Source organism: Phyllostomus discolor, chromosome 1, assembly GCF_004126475.2.
Source record: "Phyllostomus discolor isolate MPI-MPIP mPhyDis1 chromosome 1, mPhyDis1.pri.v3, whole genome shotgun sequence".
In the NCBI taxonomy this organism is placed as follows: Eukaryota; Metazoa; Chordata; class Mammalia; order Chiroptera; family Phyllostomidae; genus Phyllostomus; species Phyllostomus discolor.
In genome coordinates, this window is record NC_040903.2 from 33,201,495 (window position 1) to 33,224,389 (window position 22,895).

The window sequence follows — 22,895 nt, forward strand, 5'->3', positions numbered from 1 at the left end:
ACAGTAGCAAACATGTCCCTATTTCTGCTGATTTTTCCAACAAATTATATCTTTAGATAAACGCTGAAAGACGCTTTACACAGCTCATTTGTCTCTACCTAGTGAATCCACCCCTGACAGAGTGAGTTATCAATACTTACTACCTCTTTTGCATTCCCATGGAACTTAGTCTATTTTTTTCTACCTTGGTCGTTGGGTTTACCTCACTAGACTGTAATTTATCCACCTATTTAATTCTGTCTCCCTGATGACAGTATGCCCTCTTCTGAGTGGGATCTCTGTCTTTCTAGCTCCAGCACTTAACACAGTGCTTGGCATAGAAGTGGCACAGTTTGTCATGAATGGATCCCTGCAGAACCCTTGCAAAGGACTGCTTTGTGCAGGAGCAAAGAAATCGCTCCTTTTAATTCCCAGCCCACTTTTGTCCTGTACCTAATTTTGGTCACTTACTTTGTTTTATTTTATATGCATTCGTGTGTATCTTGTTTAGTCCTACCATCTGTGAACTTCTTCAGGGTAGGATTCATGACTGAATCACCTCTGCACCTCCCTCGAAGCGCCTGGCATGAAACAGTTACCGAGAACATAGAGTGAATGCATCACCTGCCTTGCAACCAGCAACATTGGTATCATCTGTGCTTCTCAAACTTAACTGTGCATAGGCGTCATTTCGTTAACACTTAATCGGGTCTCTTCTTAAATAAATTGCTTAAAATATATGAATAAATAACTCCTGTAGAGAAAGCAATATGATAAAGCACCAAATCTCAGGTCCCAAGTCCTTCTCAAGTCCCGCCACTGCACGTCCTTGACACGCCCCTCCGGCGAGACCTGACCCCGCCTCTCCACTCCCGTCAGCGCCTCCTCCTTTCCCACCCGGGCGACTTCCGGCATGGTGGCTTGTCACGTGCCCGGATATAGGAAGTGGTGACTGAACCGTAGCTTCCCGTTCGCTGCTTTATTGAGGGCTGCTCCTTACTAGTGGTGGCACTCCTGTCCCTTCGCGTCTTGGTTTTGGAGGACCCGCCTCGGCACAGCCGGGCTCGGTCCGGCCTTGCGGTAAGCCTTGGGCGGCGGCTGCCCAGTAGTCCCGCGGCGGCTGCCCAGTAGCCCCGGCGGCGGATAGTCGAGCGGACAGGCGGGCGCCAGGGTCTCAGGCGGCTGTTCAGCCCGGTGCTGGCTCGGAGCCCGGGGTCGGTACCTCTCGCTCCTGTCAGGCCTCCCTTCCTTTCCCCGCCCCTGGGTGAGACGCAGAGTCCACTCGGAGCACCCCCAGCTCCTTGCTGCCTTAGGGGCCCGGAGAGAGCAATCCTCACACATCCCTTAAGGGATCCTCCCATAGGAACCATATTTCATTTTGACAAACGACCCTGATCATTTGCCCTTGGGTGTGGACCAGGACCGGAGGGAGTGACAATGCCTTCCCCTTTTTGTCCAAATACACCCCCCGCAAAATCTCTTAAGTACATTTTCCTGTGTCCGAGCACATTTTTCTTCTCTGAAAGACAATGCTGCACGCGCTGAGATGTCTCCCTAGCACACGGGGCCCAACCCACACGGACACTTACATTGACAAGCCGTGTGTCACGTATTGTAATGGTCCGGCTAGATTTAAGGAAACAAGAAACAACACAGAGTAAGCAGTGTCTGCGTCTGGAAGGCAGTCAGACATGGATTCTTAAATCTGGAAAATAGTTTTAGGATCTCTGGTGATGTATTATTCACTGTCTTAACAGAAAAGTGCCTTGTAAAGACTGGTCACTTGACCCTCGTAATGTAAATGCCATGGAGCCCCTGGTAGTCTCTTCTTGAACGCATCTGTCATAGTCACCGCTGTAACCTAGAAAAGCGCCTCGCATTTAGTAGACATCCGTACTTGCTGATTGATTGAGGGTCACAGAGTGCCTTTCATTATGTCTACCCCCTTTATGAAGTATAGCCAGTCCTCTCTTTTTACCACTTACCATATACTCAGTTACTGCTTTTCATCAAAGAGGGACTGTGATGTAAGCATTGACCACTAATAGTCATTCATCTGACCTGTTTTTACTCTTCAGGCTACCTCAAGAGATATATTTTGAATACCTACTAAGAAAACACAAAACTAGGCCAAAGTGTGTCTTTCTCCTCCTCCTCCCCCCACCGCTTCTCTCTGTCTCTCTCTCTCCCCCAAGAGAGAGCCTGAGATCCCCAAGCTTACCATCTCATGAAGCAATTTGCAGCAAGTTCTTGATTGGTTAGTAAATAGTTAAGTGCTATAGCAATTGAGAGATCAATTTGGATTAATATCTTTATTGAATTAACTTTATGTAAACTGTGAAGTATAATCAGGGTTTGGATAGATGATATTCCCTGCATGGAGAGGCACCTAAGCAAAGGTTTAAAGTCTAGAATGAACAACAGGGCTTGGAATGGAAGGTTTGTATTGGGAACCTTAGTAAAACGTTGAACAAGGCATGTGATGAAAGCTGTGTTTTAATATTACTTATTTGTTGAGGGTTTTGGGGGTGTGGAAGCTTGCAAAGAGATGATTAGATACTGTTACATAAATATAGTTGATATGAACCTGGTGTAGTGTGTTGACAGTGGGAACAAAATAGAAGGATAAATTACATGTAGATGAGGGGAAATCAACAGAATGTGGTAGCAGATTTCATGTTGACATTAGAGGAGGAGTATGACAGATTTTGAACCAAGTGTGAGAGTTGGAAAGGGGGAACTAAGCTTAGGGAAGCTGCAGTTGTCATGTTATTTGGTGCTATTTTGGTTAATTTATTAGGTGCCTATCATGTCCTTGCCAAGTTCTGTAATACAGCGATGAGAAAGACACCATCTTTGTCTGTCAGGAGCTACTTTCAGTGGGACAGAGATTACAACTAGTTAGAAAATAGGTTTTTAAGTTCTGTGTTAGCAGAGAAGGGAGGAAATATTAGAGAAACAGAAAGAGATTATTCCTTGTGCGTGACTACTTCACAGATTTTGAGGGATAAGTTGGCCTTTCTCAGAAGAAAAGCATCCCAGAAAACGGAAATTGCATTAACAAAACACAGAGATAGAAAAGTAAGCTGGCCAGTATCCCATGTGGCTTGGGGATAGGGTGGAGTAGAGCTTTTAACACAGTGTGTAGGCCCTAGAACATAGTAAGGAATTGGTAACAAGGACATGTAGTAATAGGCGGAATGGAGGTTAAGATGTACAGAGATGGAAAAGAAAGCAGTTGGTGAAAGTTGTACTTCATGGCTTCTGTATTCTCCGCAGAGTAGATGGTGAAGTCTTTTGCCAAGAGGGAGGAGGCTGATGCTAGAGCTGGGGGTTGGCAAAGAGAAATAAGGATTTGCAACAACACTGATGCGGAATTGGACATGGATAATGGAACTGATTGGAATTGGACAGGGAACAAGGACATGTGGTATTCTTAAGTGGCATGTAATAGCCCAAGAGGGGTGGGCAAAAAAATACAGCTTATGGAGATTTATAAACAGGGCTAACTGGCCTGCAGAGTAAGATAACCGAAGGGATAGTGTGGGTGTAGAGAAATGAACACTGCTTCCAGGCCAGGTTGGAAAAGAAGCTCAGAGAGGTCAGATGGATAAAGAAAATAGGAAATAGAAGGTCAGAAGATGAAAGGCTGGGATGAGGTGAAAGGGGGAAGATCTGATTTTTGTGAGAAAAGCAATTTTTTGAGTTGGAACGAAGATACAATTTTCACACACTGAGTAAAATAGAGGAGACACCTAGATTACAAAAGTGTCTCCTCTTACAAAAATTTTGTATTACAAAAATTCATTCCAAGTCATTTATTTAAAACTCATAATTCATTCAATTTTTTCCCTAAAAACGGTGTTAGAAGTTAATTTCCTAAGCAAGCTCACATATATGAAATACTACATTTGCATTGGAAAATAGTAATATATATAACATGCAGAAAATATATATTCAAAAAATGAGATTGAAAAGAGATTTTTAAAAATACTTAAGCTGATATTTTAGAAAGATGTTGAATTACATGCAAAAAAGGAGATAAATGGAAACCTGTTTTTTATAACAACCCTATTGAGATAGAATTCATGCACCATAAAATTTATCCTTTTCAAGTATATAATTCAGTGTTTTTTAGTATATGCCACTACTATCTAAGTCAAGGATGTTTTCATCACACAAAAAAGAAGCCTCATACCCATTAGCAGTCATTCCCCATTCCTCTTTGATCCAGCCCCTGGCAACCACAAATCATTCTGTCTGTGGATTTGTCTACTCGACATTTTATATAAGCGGAATCATAAAGTATGTGGCCCTTTGTACCTGGCTTCCTTCACTTAGTATGTTTTCAGGATTTATCAACATTTTAACATCTATCACTACATTGTTACTTTTTATGGCTGAATAATATACTGCATGGATTACATGTCAGTTTTTTATATCAGTTTATCAGTTGGTGGATAGTAGAGTTGTTTCCACTATTTGACTATTGATACTGCTGTGACCAAGTGCAAGTTTTTGTGTGGACATAAGTTTTCAGTTCTCCTGGGTATATACCTAGGAATGGAATTGCTGGATCATATGTTAACTCCATATTCAACTTTTTGAGAAATTGCTAACCTGTTTTCCAAAGTGGTTCACCATATTACAACCACAGTATGAAAGTTCCTTTTTCTCCACATCTTTACCAACAATTATCTTTTAACTTTTAGCCATCCCAGTGTGTGTAAAGTGGTAGGTATCTCATTGTGGTTTTGATTTGCATTTCTGTAATGTTAGTGAGGTAGAGCATCATTCATGTTCTTAAAATCCTTTGCCCTGGCTGAGTGGGTCAGTGGACTGAGTGCCAGCCTGTGAACTGAAGGGTCGCTGGTTCGATTCCTAGTCAGGGCACATGCCTGGGTTGTGGGCCAGATCTCTAGTAGGAGGTGCATAAGAGGCAACCACACATTGATATTTCTCTCCCTCTCTTTCTCCCTACCTTCCTCTCTCTCTAAAAATAAATAAATAAAATCTTTAAAAAATTTTTTTAAAATCCTTTGCTCAGTCTTTAATTGGATTATTTGTCCTTTTCTTGTTAAGTTATAATTGAGTGGTAAAAGCTCTTTGTATAGAAAATGTGTATTTAAACTTTGAGCATGGGTTTTTAATTTTTTTCTTAAATCTTTTTTTTTGTATTGTAATATTTGATGAGCACCTCCAAAGATTTTAGAGTTTGACAACACCACCAGGTCTCTAGTTTCTTTTCCAAATATATAGCTTTTTATATTATGATATAAGTGTATTAATGCAAGAAATCATTTTTCCTGGGGTTATTAGCCATAAATAAGATAACTTTTAATCATAAATGGAAACATGTAAGAGAGAATGATTTAAAGAATGAGCTTAATATCTGTGCTCCCAATCTTTTCAGCTGAGTGAAGATGACAGCAATCAAACACGCATTACAAAGAGACATTTTCACACCAAATGATGAGCGCCTGCTGAGTATTGTCAATGTCTGCAAAGCAGGAAAAAAGAAAAAGAACTGTTTTTTATGTGCCACAGGTGGGTATTTAGTAAGAAAAAGTTCTCGTTTGGTATTCTTTTATTCCTTAATGAACTTTTCCTCCTTGTTTTAAATGTTATCTCTGTAATTGTAAAATCTGTTGGGCCAGCAAATGCATTTTTTAATTGTTTGAAATTAAATATTGAATAGATACAAAAGAATTTCTATCTCATATATAAGGTATGATATTTGGGTTTTCATGTACTGTTAATGTTTTCAGTCTGGTAGGTGTGAAATAGTGTTTTCTTGTGGTTTTAAATTGCAACTCCTTAATTAATAATGAGATTAAGCCTCATTTCACAAATTAGCCATTTAGTTTCCTCGTTCTAAGAAATTTTGCCTCTTAAGGCCTTATGCTCATTTTTCTATTGTGTTGGTTGTCCTTTTACTGATTTTTTAAAAACTTCTTAGCCCTGGCTGGTGTAGCTCAGTGGATTGAGCGCAGGCTGGGAACCAAAGTGTCCCAGGTTCGATTCCCAGCCAGGGTACATGCCTGGGTTGCAGGCCATAACCCCCAGCAACCGCGCATTGATGTTTCTCTCTATCTCCCTCCCTTCCCTCTCTAATAAATAAATAAATAAAATCTTAAAAAAAAATTCTTTATATAATCTGTATACTAATCTTTCATTGTTTATATGTATCCCAGTTTGTGGCTTGTGCTTTCAATTTTTATGATGTCTTTTTTTTTTTTAAGATTTTATTTATTTATTTTTTAGAGAGGGAAGGGAGGGAGATAGAGAGAAAGAGAGAGAGAGAAACATCAATGCGCGGTTGCTGGGGGTTATGGCCTGCAACCCAGGCATGTACCCTGGCTGGGAATCGAACCTGGGACACTTTGGTTCCCAGCCCGCGCTCAATCCACTGAGCTACGCCAGCCAGGGCCAATTTTTATGATGTCTTTTAACGAAATTTATTGTTATTTTTTAAGTGTCACAATCATTCAGTTGATTGATTGATTGAATGATTGACTGATTGATTGTTATTCAGTTACAGTTGTCCTGTCTTTTTCCCTATTGCTCTCCCCTGCCCAGTCAAATTAATCTTATTTTTTATGACTTCCCCTTTTTGTGTTTTACCTAGGATATCCTTTTCTATCCTGGAAAATAAAAGTATTCACCTGTGTTATCTTCTGAAAGTTTTACAATTTTACCTTCCACATTTTAGTCTCTAATTTACCTGTGTCCATGTTTGTAGTGATGTGAGTGTATCTGTTTCTGAGTTCTTTCTTATATCTGGTTTTTATTTTGTCTTGTTTTGGTTCTTTATTCTTTCACCTATGTTTTAGAATCACCTTGTCAAGTTCCAGATTCTGTTGGGATTTTGACTGGAATTGTTTTGAATCTGTACTTCACTTTGGAGAGAACTTGCATTTTGAATTGGGTGTTATCCGTGAACGTGGTGTAGTTCTCCATTTATCTAGGTCTTCTTTAATGTCTTTCAGTAAGGTTTATGTTTTAAAAGCTTTGTGCATGTGTTGTATTTTTACCTAGGTATTTTGTTATTCCTAGATTTTTTGATACTATCATAATAACTCATTAGTAGTAATACATTTTTAAGACTTTATTTTTTAGAGCACTTTTAAGTTTACAACTAAATTGAGAGGGAGGTAGAGATTTCCCATCTACCCCATCCTTGCCCCCACGCATACACAGCCTCCCTCTACCTTTATTGATACCACTCACAACAGTGGTACATTTGTTACCTACATTGACACATCACAGTCACCCAGAGGCCAAAGGTTCACTCTTGGTATTGCACTTTCTATGGTTTTGGATAATGTATAATGATATATATATCCATCATTAAAGTATCATACAGAATATTTTTGCTGCCTAAAAGTCATCTGTGCATTCTGCCTGTTCATCTCTCCCTCATCCCTGGCAATCACTGGTCTTTTTACTGTCTCCATAGTGTTGCCTTTTCTGGAATGTCATTTAGTGGGAATCACACAGTATATTGCCTTCTCACATTGGTTTCTTTCACTTAGTTACTGGCATTTAAGGGTCCCCCATGTCTTTTTCTGGCTTGATACTTCATGCCTTTGTAGTCTGAATAACACCATTGTCTGGATATACCATAGTTTATCCACTCACTACTGAAGGACATCTTGGTTGCTTCCAAGTGTTGGCAATTATGAATAAAGAAGCTATGAACATCTGTGTGCAGGTTTTGGGGCAGACATAGGTTTTCAACTCCTTTGAGTAGATACAAAGGAGCACAGTGGCTAAATTGTATGGTTGGAGTATGTTCAGTTTTGTAAGAAACCTAGAAACTTTTCCAAAGTAGCTTACTGTTTGCATTTCTACCAGGAATGCATGAGAGTTCCTGTTGCTTCACATCCTCGTCAGCATTTGGTGGTGTCTGTGTTTCAGACTGTGGCCACACTGATAGGCGTGTAGCATTGTCTTATTGTTTTAATTTGCGGAGCTTCTTTTCATATACTTCTTTGTGATCCATGTCTCCTCTTTGGTGAGGTGTCTGTTAAGACCTTTGGCCCATTTTTTAATCAGACTTTTTTTTCTTATTGTTGAGTTTGAAGTGTTTTATTTCTCAAGGAATCTGCCTCTGACCCTCTAGTATGATTTAGAATCTTTCATTAGTATTCTGAGCATTCCTCACTCATAGCATTTGTTATGAAATATTGCTCCTTTTTTAATATTGTGTACAGACAACTATATTTGCAATGAGTAATGAATGAATGAAAAATGAGTGAGTAATATTTCTAATGAAAGTGTGTGTTTCATTCAACAGTGACAACTGAACGCCCTGTGCAGGTGAAGGTGGTCAAAGTCAAGAAGTCTGATAAAGGAGATTTCTACAAAAGGCAGATTGCTTGGGCCCTTCGAGACCTTGCTGTGGTAGATGCCAAGGATGCTGTTAAAGTATGTTTATTTAATTTCTTTCAGCCTGTGTTCAGAAGTATCTTGCATTTTATAGCATAATATTGTCTTTTAAAATGACCTAAGCTTGATGTTTTGTGACCCTCTGGTCTACCAACTAACCAAGAATTCATCTAAACTGTATCATTCAACCTTCCATTCTCCCACTCCTGACTCTTAACGCTACAGAAAATAGGCACATATGTGCGTTTGTTTCATTGTTTTTGCTTTATTGAGTGACAGTTATGTTTATGCACAAGCTACATAAACTACAGCAAAATAATGTTGACTCTGTACATTTCTGTATTTAAGTCAGGTATACCTAGTATAAAATCCATAAATTAGTACATATTTTAAAGCAGTATGTTGTGAGTAGCTTTTTAAAAATCATTGTTGTAGTAAAACCTAGTTTAAAATCACATATAATATAAACAAAGAAAGTCTTTCTTAGTCCTCATGAATTAACGTCAGTTCACCAGCTGAGGCAGCCAAGCTGGCCTTTTGAGACCATGGTCTGATGACTGTGGCGCAGGTAAAGGAAATGGTAGTGACTTACACACCTTATTGTAGTGAATTTAAAGAATAAGCTATAGGGATGTAAATCTTACACCTTTCATTTTAGCCCTACTCAGACTCCAAGAAAGTTGAATAAAATGGTAATCATGTTGGAGGATTCCTGACAGTTCAACGCTTTTCACAGCAATACCTTTTGCAAAGAAATTGCTTAGAGCTCCTCTGTTTAAATTAGGTGCTTCCCCCTCCTCATTCTCTCTAAGCCCATACCTCATCTTCCTCCACAGCCCAAAGGCACCTGCAGAGCTCCAGGGAATGCTTGGAACCACGACCACCAGTACTGTTGATGAGGCTAATTGCAAGGCTTATATTCAGGTCATTATAGGTGCCCTTTGATTTCAAGTCTGGTACATTTATTAAAAAGGCACAAAGAAGTACAAACCACCTTTTTAGAGCAATCTGATAACATAAAGTTCTGGTTTTACGCTGACTTTGGTGCAAACCTGTCAGAGGAACTGAAAGCTGGACAGAATGACAGATGGCTGAGTCAAGTGCAGAATTTTTAAATGAAGCAAAAACAACTTTAGGAGAGCCCTCTGTATCTGTAGAATTCAGATTTCTTTCAAATATAGAGAATGCTTTTTCTTTAAGTACTTTAGGCAAACTGGGCCTTTGCTTAAACCTGAAGGAGCGCCCAGTTTTTAGAAAAATGTGGAACCAGTGTTTGGTACATGCTTTGAGCGTATGCATGTGTATGTATTTGGAAGGAAAATTAAAATGGGATTTTAAAAAATCTTTAATAAATTATTTAACAAATAATTTCTATTACCATGAGGACAGATTGAGAGTAGAGACTTCTGGCAGGTTTTTGCTTAAGAGAAAATACTTTAAGGGCTTTTTAGAAACACACCTTTGTTTAAAGCCTTTTTCCTTCAATAATTTTGCACTTCATAACTCCATTGAGTTGCATAATTCGCTATCTTGGCTGAATGCTTATTTGAATGCTTTCTCACAGATGATGCCTCATTGCTGAGTTGCTTAATGGATTTTTTTCCATTTTATGTAGGCACCCTGATGTGTGTATGCTATATATGGATATCAAACATAAAATTTTTATACACAGCCTGACATTAGCCATTTAGTATCACACATTGATTTGTGTGAGTGTTGCCACTGGAGCACTCAGCTTGGTTTATGGCATTATGGGAAATATTCCCAGGGAAGGGACCGTTTCCCATCAGGTTTCATATTAGTTGCCAATGCTCTTAGGTTTTTTGGTAAGTAATAAGGCAACTACCTTTTCGTCGTACATACAGGTTTTTAATCTTTTTTTTTAAGATTCTTTTTTTTATCTTTTTTAAAAATATTTTATTTATTTATTTTTAGAGAGGGAAGGGAGGGAGAAAGAGAGAGAGAGAGAGACATCAATGTGCGGTTCCTGGGGGTCATGGCCTGAAACCCAGGCATGTGCTCTGACTGGGAATCGAACCTGCGACACTCTGGTTTGCAGCCTGTGCTCAATCCATTGAGCTACACCAGCCAGGGCAGGTTTTTAATCTTTTGACACTCATTCAGCTTATTTGAGCTATAAATTAAACAAAGTAGTAGTTCTGTGCTACTATGATATATATGATTGTACCACACACTTTCATTTTTTTATATAGTAGTCAAGTAGTTCCACAGTCAAAGGTGAATTAGGCTGGCATGAAACTGTTGCTGTAGTGGGGCTGAAGAGACGTGCATAGAGCATGGTGCAGCTCCTTCACATCAGTTGAACTTTCCTTTTGACTTTTGAGATACCTACAGTCATTCTTTATTTTCAGGATTGAAAACAGTTAGAGGCAGTCTCTGCTTTTTTACTGGATATGTTCTTGAAAACCACACTAGGATATAGATTGGATTTTTTTTCTCATATGTGATAATGAGAAGATATATTCTTTATCAAGGGATTAGTGTCAAATCACAGTTTTGAATAATTCATTATCGAAGAAGAAATGTAACTCGAAAACTCCATAGGAAATTTAAAAAGAAAAATTAGGTCCATATCAAAAGTAGAGACCATTGTCATTTTACAGATTAGGAAGCTGAGACACAAAGCTGTTATGTAGACATCCTGTACTTTTACTCATGTACTTCAGGGGGATGGGAAGAAAATTATCAATACACTATGTTGGGTTTTTTTTTAATCCAGCTTGTTTTAGGAGGTAAATAACATTATTATTTTGCTATAAATTGAATTTTCTGAGCCATTCTCTGTGAGTCGCTTAGCTGATTTTTAATGGTGATCTGTTTTTTTCAAGAACAGCTTCAGCTTACTTTTGTTTTATCCAAATGTAGATTTTACAATAATGAAAATGGGATTTGATCCAAAACCATATCTTGTGTTTTTATTTCAGGAAAATCCTGAATTTGATTTACATTTTGAAAAAATATATAAATGGGTTGCCAGCAGCACTGCTGAAAAGAATGCATTTATTTCATGCATTTGGAAATTGAATCAGCGCTATCTCCGGAAGAAAATTGATTTTGTTAATGTCAGCTCACAGCTTTTGGAAGGTAAAGTTAAATAAAAAATGTACATGTGAAATCCAGTGTATCTATAACTGAATATGTAATTTGACATTATTCAAAGTAATTAAAACACTGAATTACCTTTTTGTAAAGGAATTTAAAAATAATTTTATTGAAGTGATGATTGTTCCTTACAGAAAATTGATACATTGTTAAATAAATAAAAATCACATATAAACTTAATGCTCAGAGATAGCATTTTGCTAGACTTCTTCTAGTCTTTTCTCTGTGCACATTAACTAAAGAAATTTACATTGTTTCCTAACATAACTTTTTCATATAATGTATTGAACATTTTCTATGTTATTAAATACTTAGCCAACAGTGTTTTTAATCACACCATAGTATTCTATTGTATGGATATGCTATAGTTGATTTATCATTTATTTTTAATTTTCCAGTCTTTGCTAAATTTTAAAAACTCTGAGATTAATATCTTCGTGGTTGTATTTTTGTGCAGAGCATAGGTATAGTGGTTACAAATAGCACTCTGGAGGGAGACTGCCTGAGTTCAGATCCTGGCTTTGTCACTTCCTAGCTACGTGACTTTGGTTATTCTGTGTTTCAGTGTCCCTTATCTCAGAAATGGAGACAATAATAATACATCCCCGGGGGGGGGGGGGGCGTCAAACTTACTTTCTCTGGGGGCCACATCAGCCTCTTGGTTGCCTTTAAAGGGCCGAATGTAACTTCAACTCCTTAACTGTTAAGGAGTAGTTGCATTTATACAGTCCTAAAATTATTTTGGCCCTTTGAAGGCAACCTCAAGGCTGATGTGGCCCCGGTGAAAATGAGTTTGACACCCCTGATCTATCCCATAGGATTGCTGTGAGGGTTAAATTACATAACATATGAACATAATGAAAGCAATGCCAGACATATATTAAGTACTCAATAAATATTAGTTACTATATTATCAGGATAAAATTCTTAGACATGAAGTTAATTAGGATAACTTTGATCAGTCTATCTTCAGGAATGTTACTAAAGATTATTTTGTTTTACAAGATAAAAGCTTTATTGTTAATTATTGAAAATATATGAAGTTTTATTCTTTTAAAGTTTCTTTCATACAGATATAAACATGGTTAAGAAAATGGTTCTCTATACCTTGTAGATACAATTTATGTTGTATTCTTTACCTCAAAGAAAGCAGTTGAAAGAACTGAGTTGTTACTCTTCTTAATGGAGGAAAAAACTTTGGATTAGTCCTAAATTATATATTAGAAAGAAAACTTAGATTTGTCCTGTGTTGTATATTAACACTTAAAAATAGAAGCTTCTATTCTTTCTTGTGGAAACCTCTGAAATTGCCTATATTCAACCAATCTGACCTATAAAAACAGTAGTTTCAGATGCTTCAAACTATTTTCTTAGTCACTTGCTAAGTCACTTTTTTTCTCTGTGTTCTTTTACTTATTCCTTTGTTTGATCATGGATCTTTCTCTCCTTAAATTTAGTATTCTTTCTCGTTAGTTATAAATTAGTGAGCCTGATACTGGTTTCAGGCTTATTGCTTGGAACTGGCAGGGGCAAGTCCCATCTGCCAGGCCCCTGCGCTCCTCCCCCCGGGAGGCTGGCCTTGTGTAGGAGCCCTTGGGGCTGCCCTCGCACCGACATTGGAGCCCAGAGTCTTGGTGATGGAGGGTGAGGAGGAAATAACCTTCAAAAAATTTACGATAGTTTTTCATGCCTTGAATAGTGGTTTAATTTTTTAATGCCATTTATTTATCTGTTTGTTTGTTTGTTTTTTACTATTTCAGGGTTGAACATTCTATTAAGTGAATTTAAAAGCAGGCTGTCTTGTTTTCAAGTATTATATATCTCCAGTTGTTATTTATTGCCTAAAATGTATTTTAAACCAATGTATTTTATTAAATCAACAATATGGGAAAATATATCTCCTACCTGTATTTACCTCATTAAGAAATATTACCAAAACCAATGAGTATTACTACCATTGAGATTGAAGTGCCTAGCTTTAAAAAAAGACAATTTAATTTTTTTAGGGCATAAAACAAAGGTGTAGATGTTTTCATTTTTATAAATATTAACCCATATTGAGACCAATTTTAAGAATACTGAGATCTTTAAGGATCTCATTTTGAAAATTACTTTCTGTAAATCAAATAACCATTGGTTTGGTTTAGTGGAGTTCAGAGAGTAGTTTTCTTAAAGTTTACATACCTGTTTTAATGTTTTACTGGATTTGAAACTCATGGCTGTTAATTCCCAGTTTAAAAAAAAAATAGATGTCTCCAAGCTTTGGGTGATGTTAGAAAACAAATGATCACTATCTCCTTTTATTTATTCATTGTGAATGTTAGCAGTGGTGACTTCAGTACTTTTTATTGGGGACAGTTGAATGTTCATGCTAATAATTGGGGCTGCTCAACAAAATATGATTTTTAAAAGAGGACTTTGTTAGCAGCTGAAGTAAAGTTTTTATTTGGCCTTTTCTTTTTCATTTTTATAACTAGATTTTTAAAAAATCTTTGACTTGAATAGTTAAATGCCAGCTTGAACTGCTATATTGTGTGTTTTCTAATTGCTTCAATTTTGTCCTTTTTAACAGTATTTTATGACTAATCCATTGTGAGGGTGTGTTAGTCTGAGTAAAGGTTTTGGGGCCCTGAGTGAAAATAACTAGACTAAATGCTTAGTCACAACTGACCTAAAATAATCCCCAGGAAGTGATTTGTTTCCCAGTTTTGCCCTCCAAGGGCTAGTCAGTACTGTTACTTAAAAGACTGAGAGAAAATAGAAAGATTTGTTGTATTTTTAGTAAATGTCAGAAAATTAATAAGGAAAAGGAGCTCCAGAAATTTGGCTTTTCATGGACCTTCCCACTTTGTAGTTAATTTTGACATTGTCTTACACCTTGATTTAGCATGAAGTGTAAATGAAATATGGGTAGTATTTTTAAAAATTTAAACCTGTGTACTTTTCTACCCAGCTAATATTCTTTGCTTACTTTCCTCTGCTTTTTTCATACCTTTTTACTCTCCAGAACTGCCTAAAGTTACAGAAGGTGCGTAACACCTTTTCTTCTTATTGTATTCTGTATATTTTTATTACTTGCCATTGTTATGTACTGTTGGTTGCATATTTTATGAAATTGTGTTTAGGGACAACTTTACTACTACAAAATCCATACAGTAATAAAATTAATGATACTATTAATTATTAACTTCCAAAGGATTGTTTCATGGGAGAGAAAATACTTCTTCTGAAGCTGTTTAACTTATAAAATTCAAAGTTATAGACTTTAAAATTTTTTGTTTATTTTAAATATCTACTTGTGTAAAGAGCTGTACTGAATGTACTGAATGTTTTGGGTAGTCCCTACTCCCTAGTGGCTAATGAGCTGTCACACATGAAGTGGATCATTTCCACAGTGAACTGAAATGGACTCATTGTGAGGGCAAGGAACTTGGTGATGTCGCTCAAAAGAACTTATATTTATATACTGTAAAATGCAATTGCCAAAAGTTTTAGTCTCCTCCTTTTTTTTTCTTTCTTTCTGGGACATTATCTAAATCTGCCTAATTATCAGTTCTTAAGAGTAAATCCTTTCTTGCTTTGAAATTACTGGGTTTTGTTCTAGGACAAATTAACGTATATTAAGTCACATTGAATGTAAATTCATTTTCATAGAAAATAATGAATATTTAAAGCATCCAGAGTTTGTGATTTAAATCATGTCCCATTAAATTTATGAAAATCTATAATTTTATTTAGAGATTTAGGGGATAAAAATTATTTTTTTCATTTTACCCCTTTTAACCTCAAGCTTTATATATACTCGCACATGCTGAGTGTATTCAAAAAATTGAACTGAAACATTTATCTAGATAGTACCTCAGATTTGACCTCTTGTTCTTGCGTTATGAAGCATAAAGGCCCATGTAAATTTTTGTAATTTCAAACAGCCATGTTGTCGCTCTTTTTACTATAGAGTTGTTGAGAAAACTTCTCAGTAGCTGATCTTTAGAAATTTTATCAATTCATGTGAAATTTTTTTAAACAAAAAAAGAGAAAAATTCAGTTAATATTTTCAGTGCCCCAAATAAATTGTGAATTGTAGATGCATTCTTCATTTCAATTAAAAGTTACTGAAAAAAAATGTTACAAAGATGAAACGAACAAAAATAACAGAAGAAAAACGTTACCTGGGGGAAAAAAAAAGAAAGATTGTTTTCATTTGTCCTGAATTAATAACATTGTTTTGTTAGAGCAAAAATCAACTCAGGTAGGAGAAAAAGGTTAGGTTTGTTTTATGTGTTTTGTTTCTGTTTCTGTATTTGTTTTTTAGTTTAATTGTGCTTTGGGAAATTGTGACTAAAGCCTATTTTAACACATGTCAGTGAACTAGACTGCATGCTTTTATTATAATAAACATATTAATATATGCCATTTTTATAAATGTAGGGTTTTTTTCATATATTCTGAATCATTCTTTCCTATTTTTCAGCCACTAAATGTGACCCGTGCTTATAATTGACCTTACCTATAGGTACCATGTTACTGTCCTGCTTTTTCACTTTTTTATTTTTAATTTTTACCCCCTTTAAGAATCAGTTCCAAGTGGAGAAAACCAGAGTGTGACAGGAGGTGATGAAGAAGTGGTAGATGAATACCAAGAGTTAAATGCAAGAGAAGAGCAGGATATTGAAATAATGATGGAAGGCTGTGAATGTGCAATTTCTAATGCTGAGGCCTTTGCAGAAAAGTTGTCCAGAGAGCTACAGGTGCTAGATGGGGTAAGACTATCTTGTAATCTATGAATAGTGATGTGTAGTGGATTGAGAAGGCTGGTGATAATCATATTTACTGCCATGTAGTGTGATTCTTACTGTCTTTCTCTACAAGTACATCAGTGGCTGCCTTCTGTCTTTCACTGTTCTTGATCAAATGGAAGAAGCATTCCTACTAGGACAGTGAAGGCACTTGGCTAAGGTTCTGGATTTTGAGAGGTTTTTGATACAAAATGATGGAAATAAAAAGTAGCCAACCACAGACCAACTTTGGAGTTGATTCCTCCAGTCTCTGAAGCACCTCACAATAGTTCAGTATAAAAGAATAGCATTTTTGTGGTTTGAGAAAAACAGGTACAAATTAGAAAGAGAGAAGTTGGGCTGAAGTAAGTGAATCATTAATTGAAAGGGAGCAGAATAAGTGTGGGGGGAACAGGAGAGTCGAGGGAAAAGGATGTCTGGCTCCTCTGCTGAGAAGTTTTGGAATAGATCCTTTAACTTGTATGCACAGTGTCTGAGTATCTAAATGTACATCTTTAGAACATAAAGAGTTAGAAGGAGGCGTACTGATGTGAAAAAATCTAATATGATCAGTTGGGGTTTTTTTGTTTTGTTTAGACGAGGTAAGCATTTAAGAAAAACCCTTGGAGAATAAAGAATATTTTAAGAATTAAAGAATTTTGGTATTTTATGTACAAAAGGTACAAAAGTTAAACAAGGTTGAACTCAGGCTCAGAGATCACATGTATAGTCCTAGCTTGCCAGTTCACAGAATCACTAGAAGTAAAGCATGCAAGAGGCTTTGGAATGTTAAAGTAGAATTGTCCTGGACAGATTCAAGCCCCAGCTCCGCTACATAAGAGATATTAATGGCTCTGAGCACTCTTGACTTTATTATTGGCCTATACTTACAGTTGAGTTATTATGAATATTACATAAAATAACACGTGTGAAATTACACCATTACTGTACAATAATATTCTTTTAATTCCTTGTGCAAGGTTTTTCCTCATAGTATGTTTACCTGCCTTCTTAATGTGGCGTAGTGGTTTACATTTCCCAATTAATATTGCATATATGTTCCCAGTCGTCATATTGCTTTGCTGTTTAATTTTGGATTTGGCAACATCCATATTTCAGGAAATTGAGAATCAGCAGTCAGAGGCATTTAAAAAATAGTGATAAGGGAATGGTGGTTTGTTACTACTTCACCTAGAAAAAAATGTAGCTGTAAACGAAAAAGAAAAGAAAGAAGACGACCATAAAAAGAGCTATCTTATGGCCACATGCTCTTCCACATCCTATTAATACAAATGTACTACAGTTATAAATTAGTCCCATGTAACCTTCAGAGATTGGTATACCATTGGTAGTCTCTTGAGATTAAGGTATTGCATAAGTTATTATGCTTTTATTTAGGGTTTTACATAATGTTAAGAAGTACAGAAAATTCCTATAGCCAGTAGAATGGAAAGAAATGTTGGAAATGACATACTCCAATGGTGCTCAGTTTACAGAAATGAGAATATACCATTACCCAGTTGGGCAGAACCACACTTGTGCAGTCTGTGGAAATATAAAACACTGAGTTCTGGTCCCTGACCTCAAAAGAGAGGCAGGTGTATATTCCTGAAATACTGGGAGAAAAGTGGGATATAAACATAAAGGGATAAACTAAAGTAGATGTGCAGATGTATCCATCAATCTTGGTTACTCTTCTGTCAATGACATTTGGCAGTATTTCATTTTTATAGTTCTTTTACACATTGAAATAATATGAAGTGTTACTTCTGCTTTTAACTTTGTAGGCTAACATCCAGTCAATCATGGCCTCTGAAAAGCAAGTGAACATCCTGATGAAGCTGTTGGATGAGGCTCTAAAGGAGGTGGATCAGATTGAACTGAAACTCAGCAGTTATGAGGAAATGCTCCAAAGTGTAAAAGAACAAATGAATCAGATCTCTGAAAGCAACCACCTAATTCATCTTAGTAACACCAATAATGTAAAACTCCTGTCTGAGATAGAGTTCCTTGTGGTAAGTATGATTATAACTTACCAACAGCAACAAAAAACAAAATCTAATGATAACACATAAAACCCATTTGTAAACATTTTCTAATTTCCTTATGAAAGCAAGATTTAAAATAATTACAAAGACCTAGTGATAGGATTGAATAGCACCTATCTGTGAATTTTTCAAAATTACATGTGAAAATGTTACATTTCCGTGCTTCCCAGAACCACATGGACTTGGCCAAAGGTCATATAAAGGCCCTTCAGGAAGGTGATCTCGCTTCTTCTCGAGGCATCGAGGCCTGCACCAATGCCGCCGATGCCCTTCTACAGTGCATGAATGTAGCTCTTCGACCGGGTATGTTCATTGGAGATGATAAAATGTGACCAAGAACCTGAGACTAAGCCTGTAACTTAGCATGATGCTTTTGACAAGAAGTACATGGGGCATGTGGTTTAGGGTTGCATTATTAGCTATTCAAACAAGTTTCACTTATTTCCAAACATGTTTCTATTGGCACCAAGAATTTTTCATTTCAGTTCCTTCTGATTGACCATCAGTGGCCCAAGTTAACACTATGATTTTTCTTCAGTGTAGTCCACAGAACCTAGCACAAAATAGATACTTTGGTTAGATCAGAGAACATAAAGTTTTGCTAGGCCAGAAACTTGACTTTGCATCAGAATCACCCAGAAGGCTTGTTAAGTAAGGTACAGGTTACAGGTCCTAACCCCAGATTCAGTGTCTGGGCTGAAGCCTTAGAATCCACATTTCCCAGACTTCCGGCAAGATGGAGGAATAGGTGGACGCACCATACCTCCTTGCACAACCAAGATTAGAACAACAATAATTTACAGACAGAATAACACTCAGAACTGACAGAGGACTTATCTGAATGGAAGTTGGACAGCCAAGAAGTTGAAGTAGACCCGTACATCCAGACTGGTAGGAGACGACGAGCTGGGCGGGCGCGGGGCTGGCGCGGGTCGGCGGCGCGCGCAGGTCAGGGAAAATTTGGCGCGAAATCGGCGCGACAGCCATCCGGGGCGCAAGAACACAGCGGTGATCCCTGAGTACGCAAGCTGCGGCTGGCAGACCCAGAGGGGTAGGGGTAGGGGTATTGTGGACCAGGGCAGAACTCGCGGCCCAGAAGCCCAGACAAGGGTCTGAGCCCAGGAGAACGGAACTACCGCCATTGTTCCCTCCCGTCCCCGCCCCCACATATAACGTCACAATCTAGCGACCGGGGTGCCCAGCCCCGGTGAACACCTAAGGCTCCTCCCCCCACCATAACAAGACCGACCAGACCGAAAAAAAAAAAAAAAAAAGGAGAAACAGGGAAAGACACAGATCAGTCTCCCAGGACTCATCCTTTTGAGCGACTAAGAAATAAGCCAGTCTATCAGATGCACAGTTCAAAACACTGGTGATCAGAAAGCTCACGGAATTGGTTGACTCTGAATGCAAATTAAATGAAAAGATGCATGTTACCATAAAAGAGATGCAGGAAGATATACAGAGGAGAGCCAATAGTGAAAGGAAGGAATCTGAGTCTCAAAACAATACAGTGGACCAGAAGGAAGATAGAATCAACCAAGTAGAAAAGCATGATGAAATAAGAATTCAAAAAAAAGAGGAAAAGCTTAAGAGCATCCAGGACACCTTTAAACGTTCCAACATCCAAATTATAGGGGTACCAGAATCGGAAGGGCAAAAGCAACAAATTGAGTACGTATTTGAACAAATAATAAAGGAGAACTTCCCCAATCTGGCAAAGGGAACAGTCTTCCAAGAAATCCAAGAAGCTCAGAGAGCCCCAAAGAAGTTGGACCCAAGAAGAAACACACCAAGGCACATCATAATTACATTAGCCAAGGTAAAAACGAAGGAGAGAATCCTAGAAGCAGCAAGAGGTAAGGGGACAGTCACCTACAAAGGAGTTCCCATCAGACTGTCAGCTGATTTCTCCAAAGAGACCTTACAGGCAAGAAGGGGCAAGAAAAATATTCCAAGTCATGAAAGACAAGGACCTACATCCCAGATTGCTCTATCCAGCAAAGCTCTCATTTAGAATGGAAGGGAAGATAAAGTGCTTTTCAGATAAGGTCAAGTTAAAGGAGTTCATCATCACCAAGCCCTTATTTTATGAAATGCTAAAGGGACTTATCTAAGAAAAGAAGGTAAAGAAAAGACATGTATAGTAAAAGGACAGCAAACTCACAATTATTAACAACCACACCTAAAGCAAAACCAAAAGAAACTAAGTAAACAACTAGAACAGGAACAGAACCACAGAAATGGAGGGCTAACAGCAGGGGGGTGGGAGGAGGAGAGAGGGGGAAAAGGTATAGAGAATAAGTAGCATAGAATGTAGGTTGAAAATAGATGGGAGGGCAAGAATAGTACGGGAAATGTAGAAGCTAAAGAACTCACAAGTATGACACAGGGACATGAACTAAAGGGGGGGAACGTGGGTGGGAGAGGGGGTACAGGGTAGCGGGGAGAGAAGGGGGGAAATGGGACAACTGTAATAGCATAATCAATAAAATATATTAAAAAAATAAAAATAAATAGACTGAGAGAAAAAAAAAAAGAATCCACATTTCTAACATTTCCCAGATGATGCTCTCTTTGAGAACTACTATGCATACTGTTTTTATCCTTACCTTTCTTTCATAAAAACAAAGCAATAAACCAGGAAAACTTTGGGTTCTTCAAAACTGAAATGTGGATACTGTGATGAATACATGCATGACACAGCAGGAAAATCTTTTTCTTGCCCACTAAAGCAGTCAAGAAACACTTTGATTTCAGGCCATGACATGCTCCTGGCAGTGCAGCAGCAGCAGCAGCGTTTCAGTGATTTGCGAGAGCATTTTGCCCGGAGGCTGGCCAGTCACCTCAACAATGTTTTTGTTCAACAGGTAATTTTAGCATTAATACTGGCAAGTTCCTGTAGCTTGTTATACAATGTATTACCTTAAACTTCCGTTCCCACAAATATTTTAATGTATTTCATTGGGGTCACAGCATATTCACATATTTATTTGATTTTAAGATTTTTAAAATCTTAATTTCAAAATTTTATTTTCAAAATTTTAATCTTTAATCTTTAATTTTCAAAATTTTAAGATTTTTAAAATCTTAATTTCAAATTTTTAAGATATTTCCTCGTAGATGTATTTGGGGCCTCAGATGCCTCTGTAGGTAAACCTTGGTTCCTTTCAGCTAAACTTCTCTACTTCTAGAAGTCATATAAATATGCTTTCTTAGTACATATGCTATTAAGATAATCTTGTTTATAAAAATAAGTGTGAACTTTTCTACATGATTACTATTTGGCCTGTTACATTTTTCAACATTTGAGGTGAGAACCAGGACTTGATCCAGTGTATAAAATGTTTCTTTGGCTCCATGTACTTATATACATGAGAAAAATGACTTTAGCTCAATTGTAAATCCTAGTTGATTTAATCTTATGTGAATTGTTTGTCTACATTTTTATATGGAAAGAGATGTTATTATTATAATTAAGGTTGTGGCAATAATGTTAATATTAACGCTACTTTAGAGGGACTTGAATAGAAGGCATTTTAATATCTGGTATAATAGATTTCTTATGTTCTTCATCTCTTTTATTATGGTTTTTGGGCAAAAAAAATTGTGGGAAATTTTGTACATCAAGAAATGCTGTCTGAAACATTGGATTCTTATTTTGTTTTCACTCTGCAGTATTCTAAAATGACTGTATTTACTGTATTTTATTTCTGATAGTTTACTCAGGCCCTCCTTCAACTCTATAACAGGTCCTCCTTTCTTTTGGTGCCTGTGAGTACATCCAGTTTGGCTCAAGCATCTCTGATTCTTTTTTTTTTTCTCTAAAGTTTGCTAAACTTAACAGCAGCAAAATCTTTATAAATTATAACTTACTGATTTAAGCTACCTGTTAACCATATTTGTAGCTGTTTTTAAATGTCCCATAGTAAAAGTTTATTTTGGCCAAAAAGGCATCTAATCTCATTCTGCTTGCCTTTCTTCTTATCATTCTTTTACTCACTCACTCCTTCATTTATTTAGAAGTATTTGCCAGTTGATTGAAATTCATACAAGATGTTTATTTGGGATAGATGAGCAGCTGGTCCTGCCTGCAAGTAGCTCCCAGCCTAGGGAAGGGAGATAGACATACTCAGGGAGGGTAAACGTTATGATAGTGCTATGTGGCATCAAAGAAGAAGACGACCTAACTAAGCATGTGGCGGTAGGGCGGGAATCGGGAAACATTGTGTTAACATTTCACTTGACTTGAAAAGTGTCAAGAAAAAAGTAAACCTAGAAGTTACATAGGAAATAATAATTCACATTGTCCTTACATCTCCTTAGTCTTTAATATGACATTGTTGACAGTGATGTTATCCACACTTGTTGATGGTATTGAGAATACCATTTGTAAATGATAGTCCTTTCTTCACCCTTAATTGTTTGTTGTAACATGCAAGTGTTTATGATTTTGCTTTTTTGCCTTATAAACTAATGGCTTATTTAAAGTGAATGCTTCGCAGTTCTGAAAATCTAATATATATGTATTATTACATGTGAATGATGCATGTTAAAAACCACGATGTTGCAGTATCCT

At 37.1% G+C, this 22,895-nt stretch overlaps 1 protein-coding gene across 9 annotated transcripts in view; it reads left to right on the forward strand.

Moving 5' to 3' along the window:
• Window positions 1–874: 874 nt before the first annotated feature.
• EXOC1 (exocyst complex component 1) overlaps window positions 875–22,895 on the forward strand; it is a 48,682-nt gene continuing 26,661 nt past the window's right edge. For 2 of the 9 annotated variants that reach the window (XM_036020787.1, XM_036020805.1), the window contains exons 1-10: window positions 915–1,059; window positions 5,393–5,526; window positions 8,279–8,409; window positions 11,316–11,475; window positions 14,501–14,521; window positions 16,066–16,253; window positions 18,056–18,283; window positions 18,487–18,619; window positions 21,077–21,186; window positions 22,037–22,090. In XM_036020787.1, coding sequence (XP_035876680.1) covers window positions 5,403–5,526; window positions 8,279–8,409; window positions 11,316–11,475; window positions 14,501–14,521; window positions 16,066–16,253; window positions 18,056–18,283; window positions 18,487–18,619; window positions 21,077–21,186; window positions 22,037–22,090 — 1,149 coding nt within the window. In that variant the 5' untranslated portion in view covers window positions 915–1,059; window positions 5,393–5,402. Of the gene's footprint in view, window positions 1,060–1,105; window positions 1,244–2,092; window positions 2,237–5,392; window positions 5,527–8,278; window positions 8,410–11,315; window positions 11,476–14,500; window positions 14,522–16,065; window positions 16,254–18,055; window positions 18,284–18,486; window positions 18,620–21,076; window positions 21,187–22,036; window positions 22,091–22,895 lie in introns of those variants that run through there. The other 7 variants (XM_036020791.1, XM_036020796.1, XM_028505510.2 and 4 more) reach the window with 7 other exon arrangements.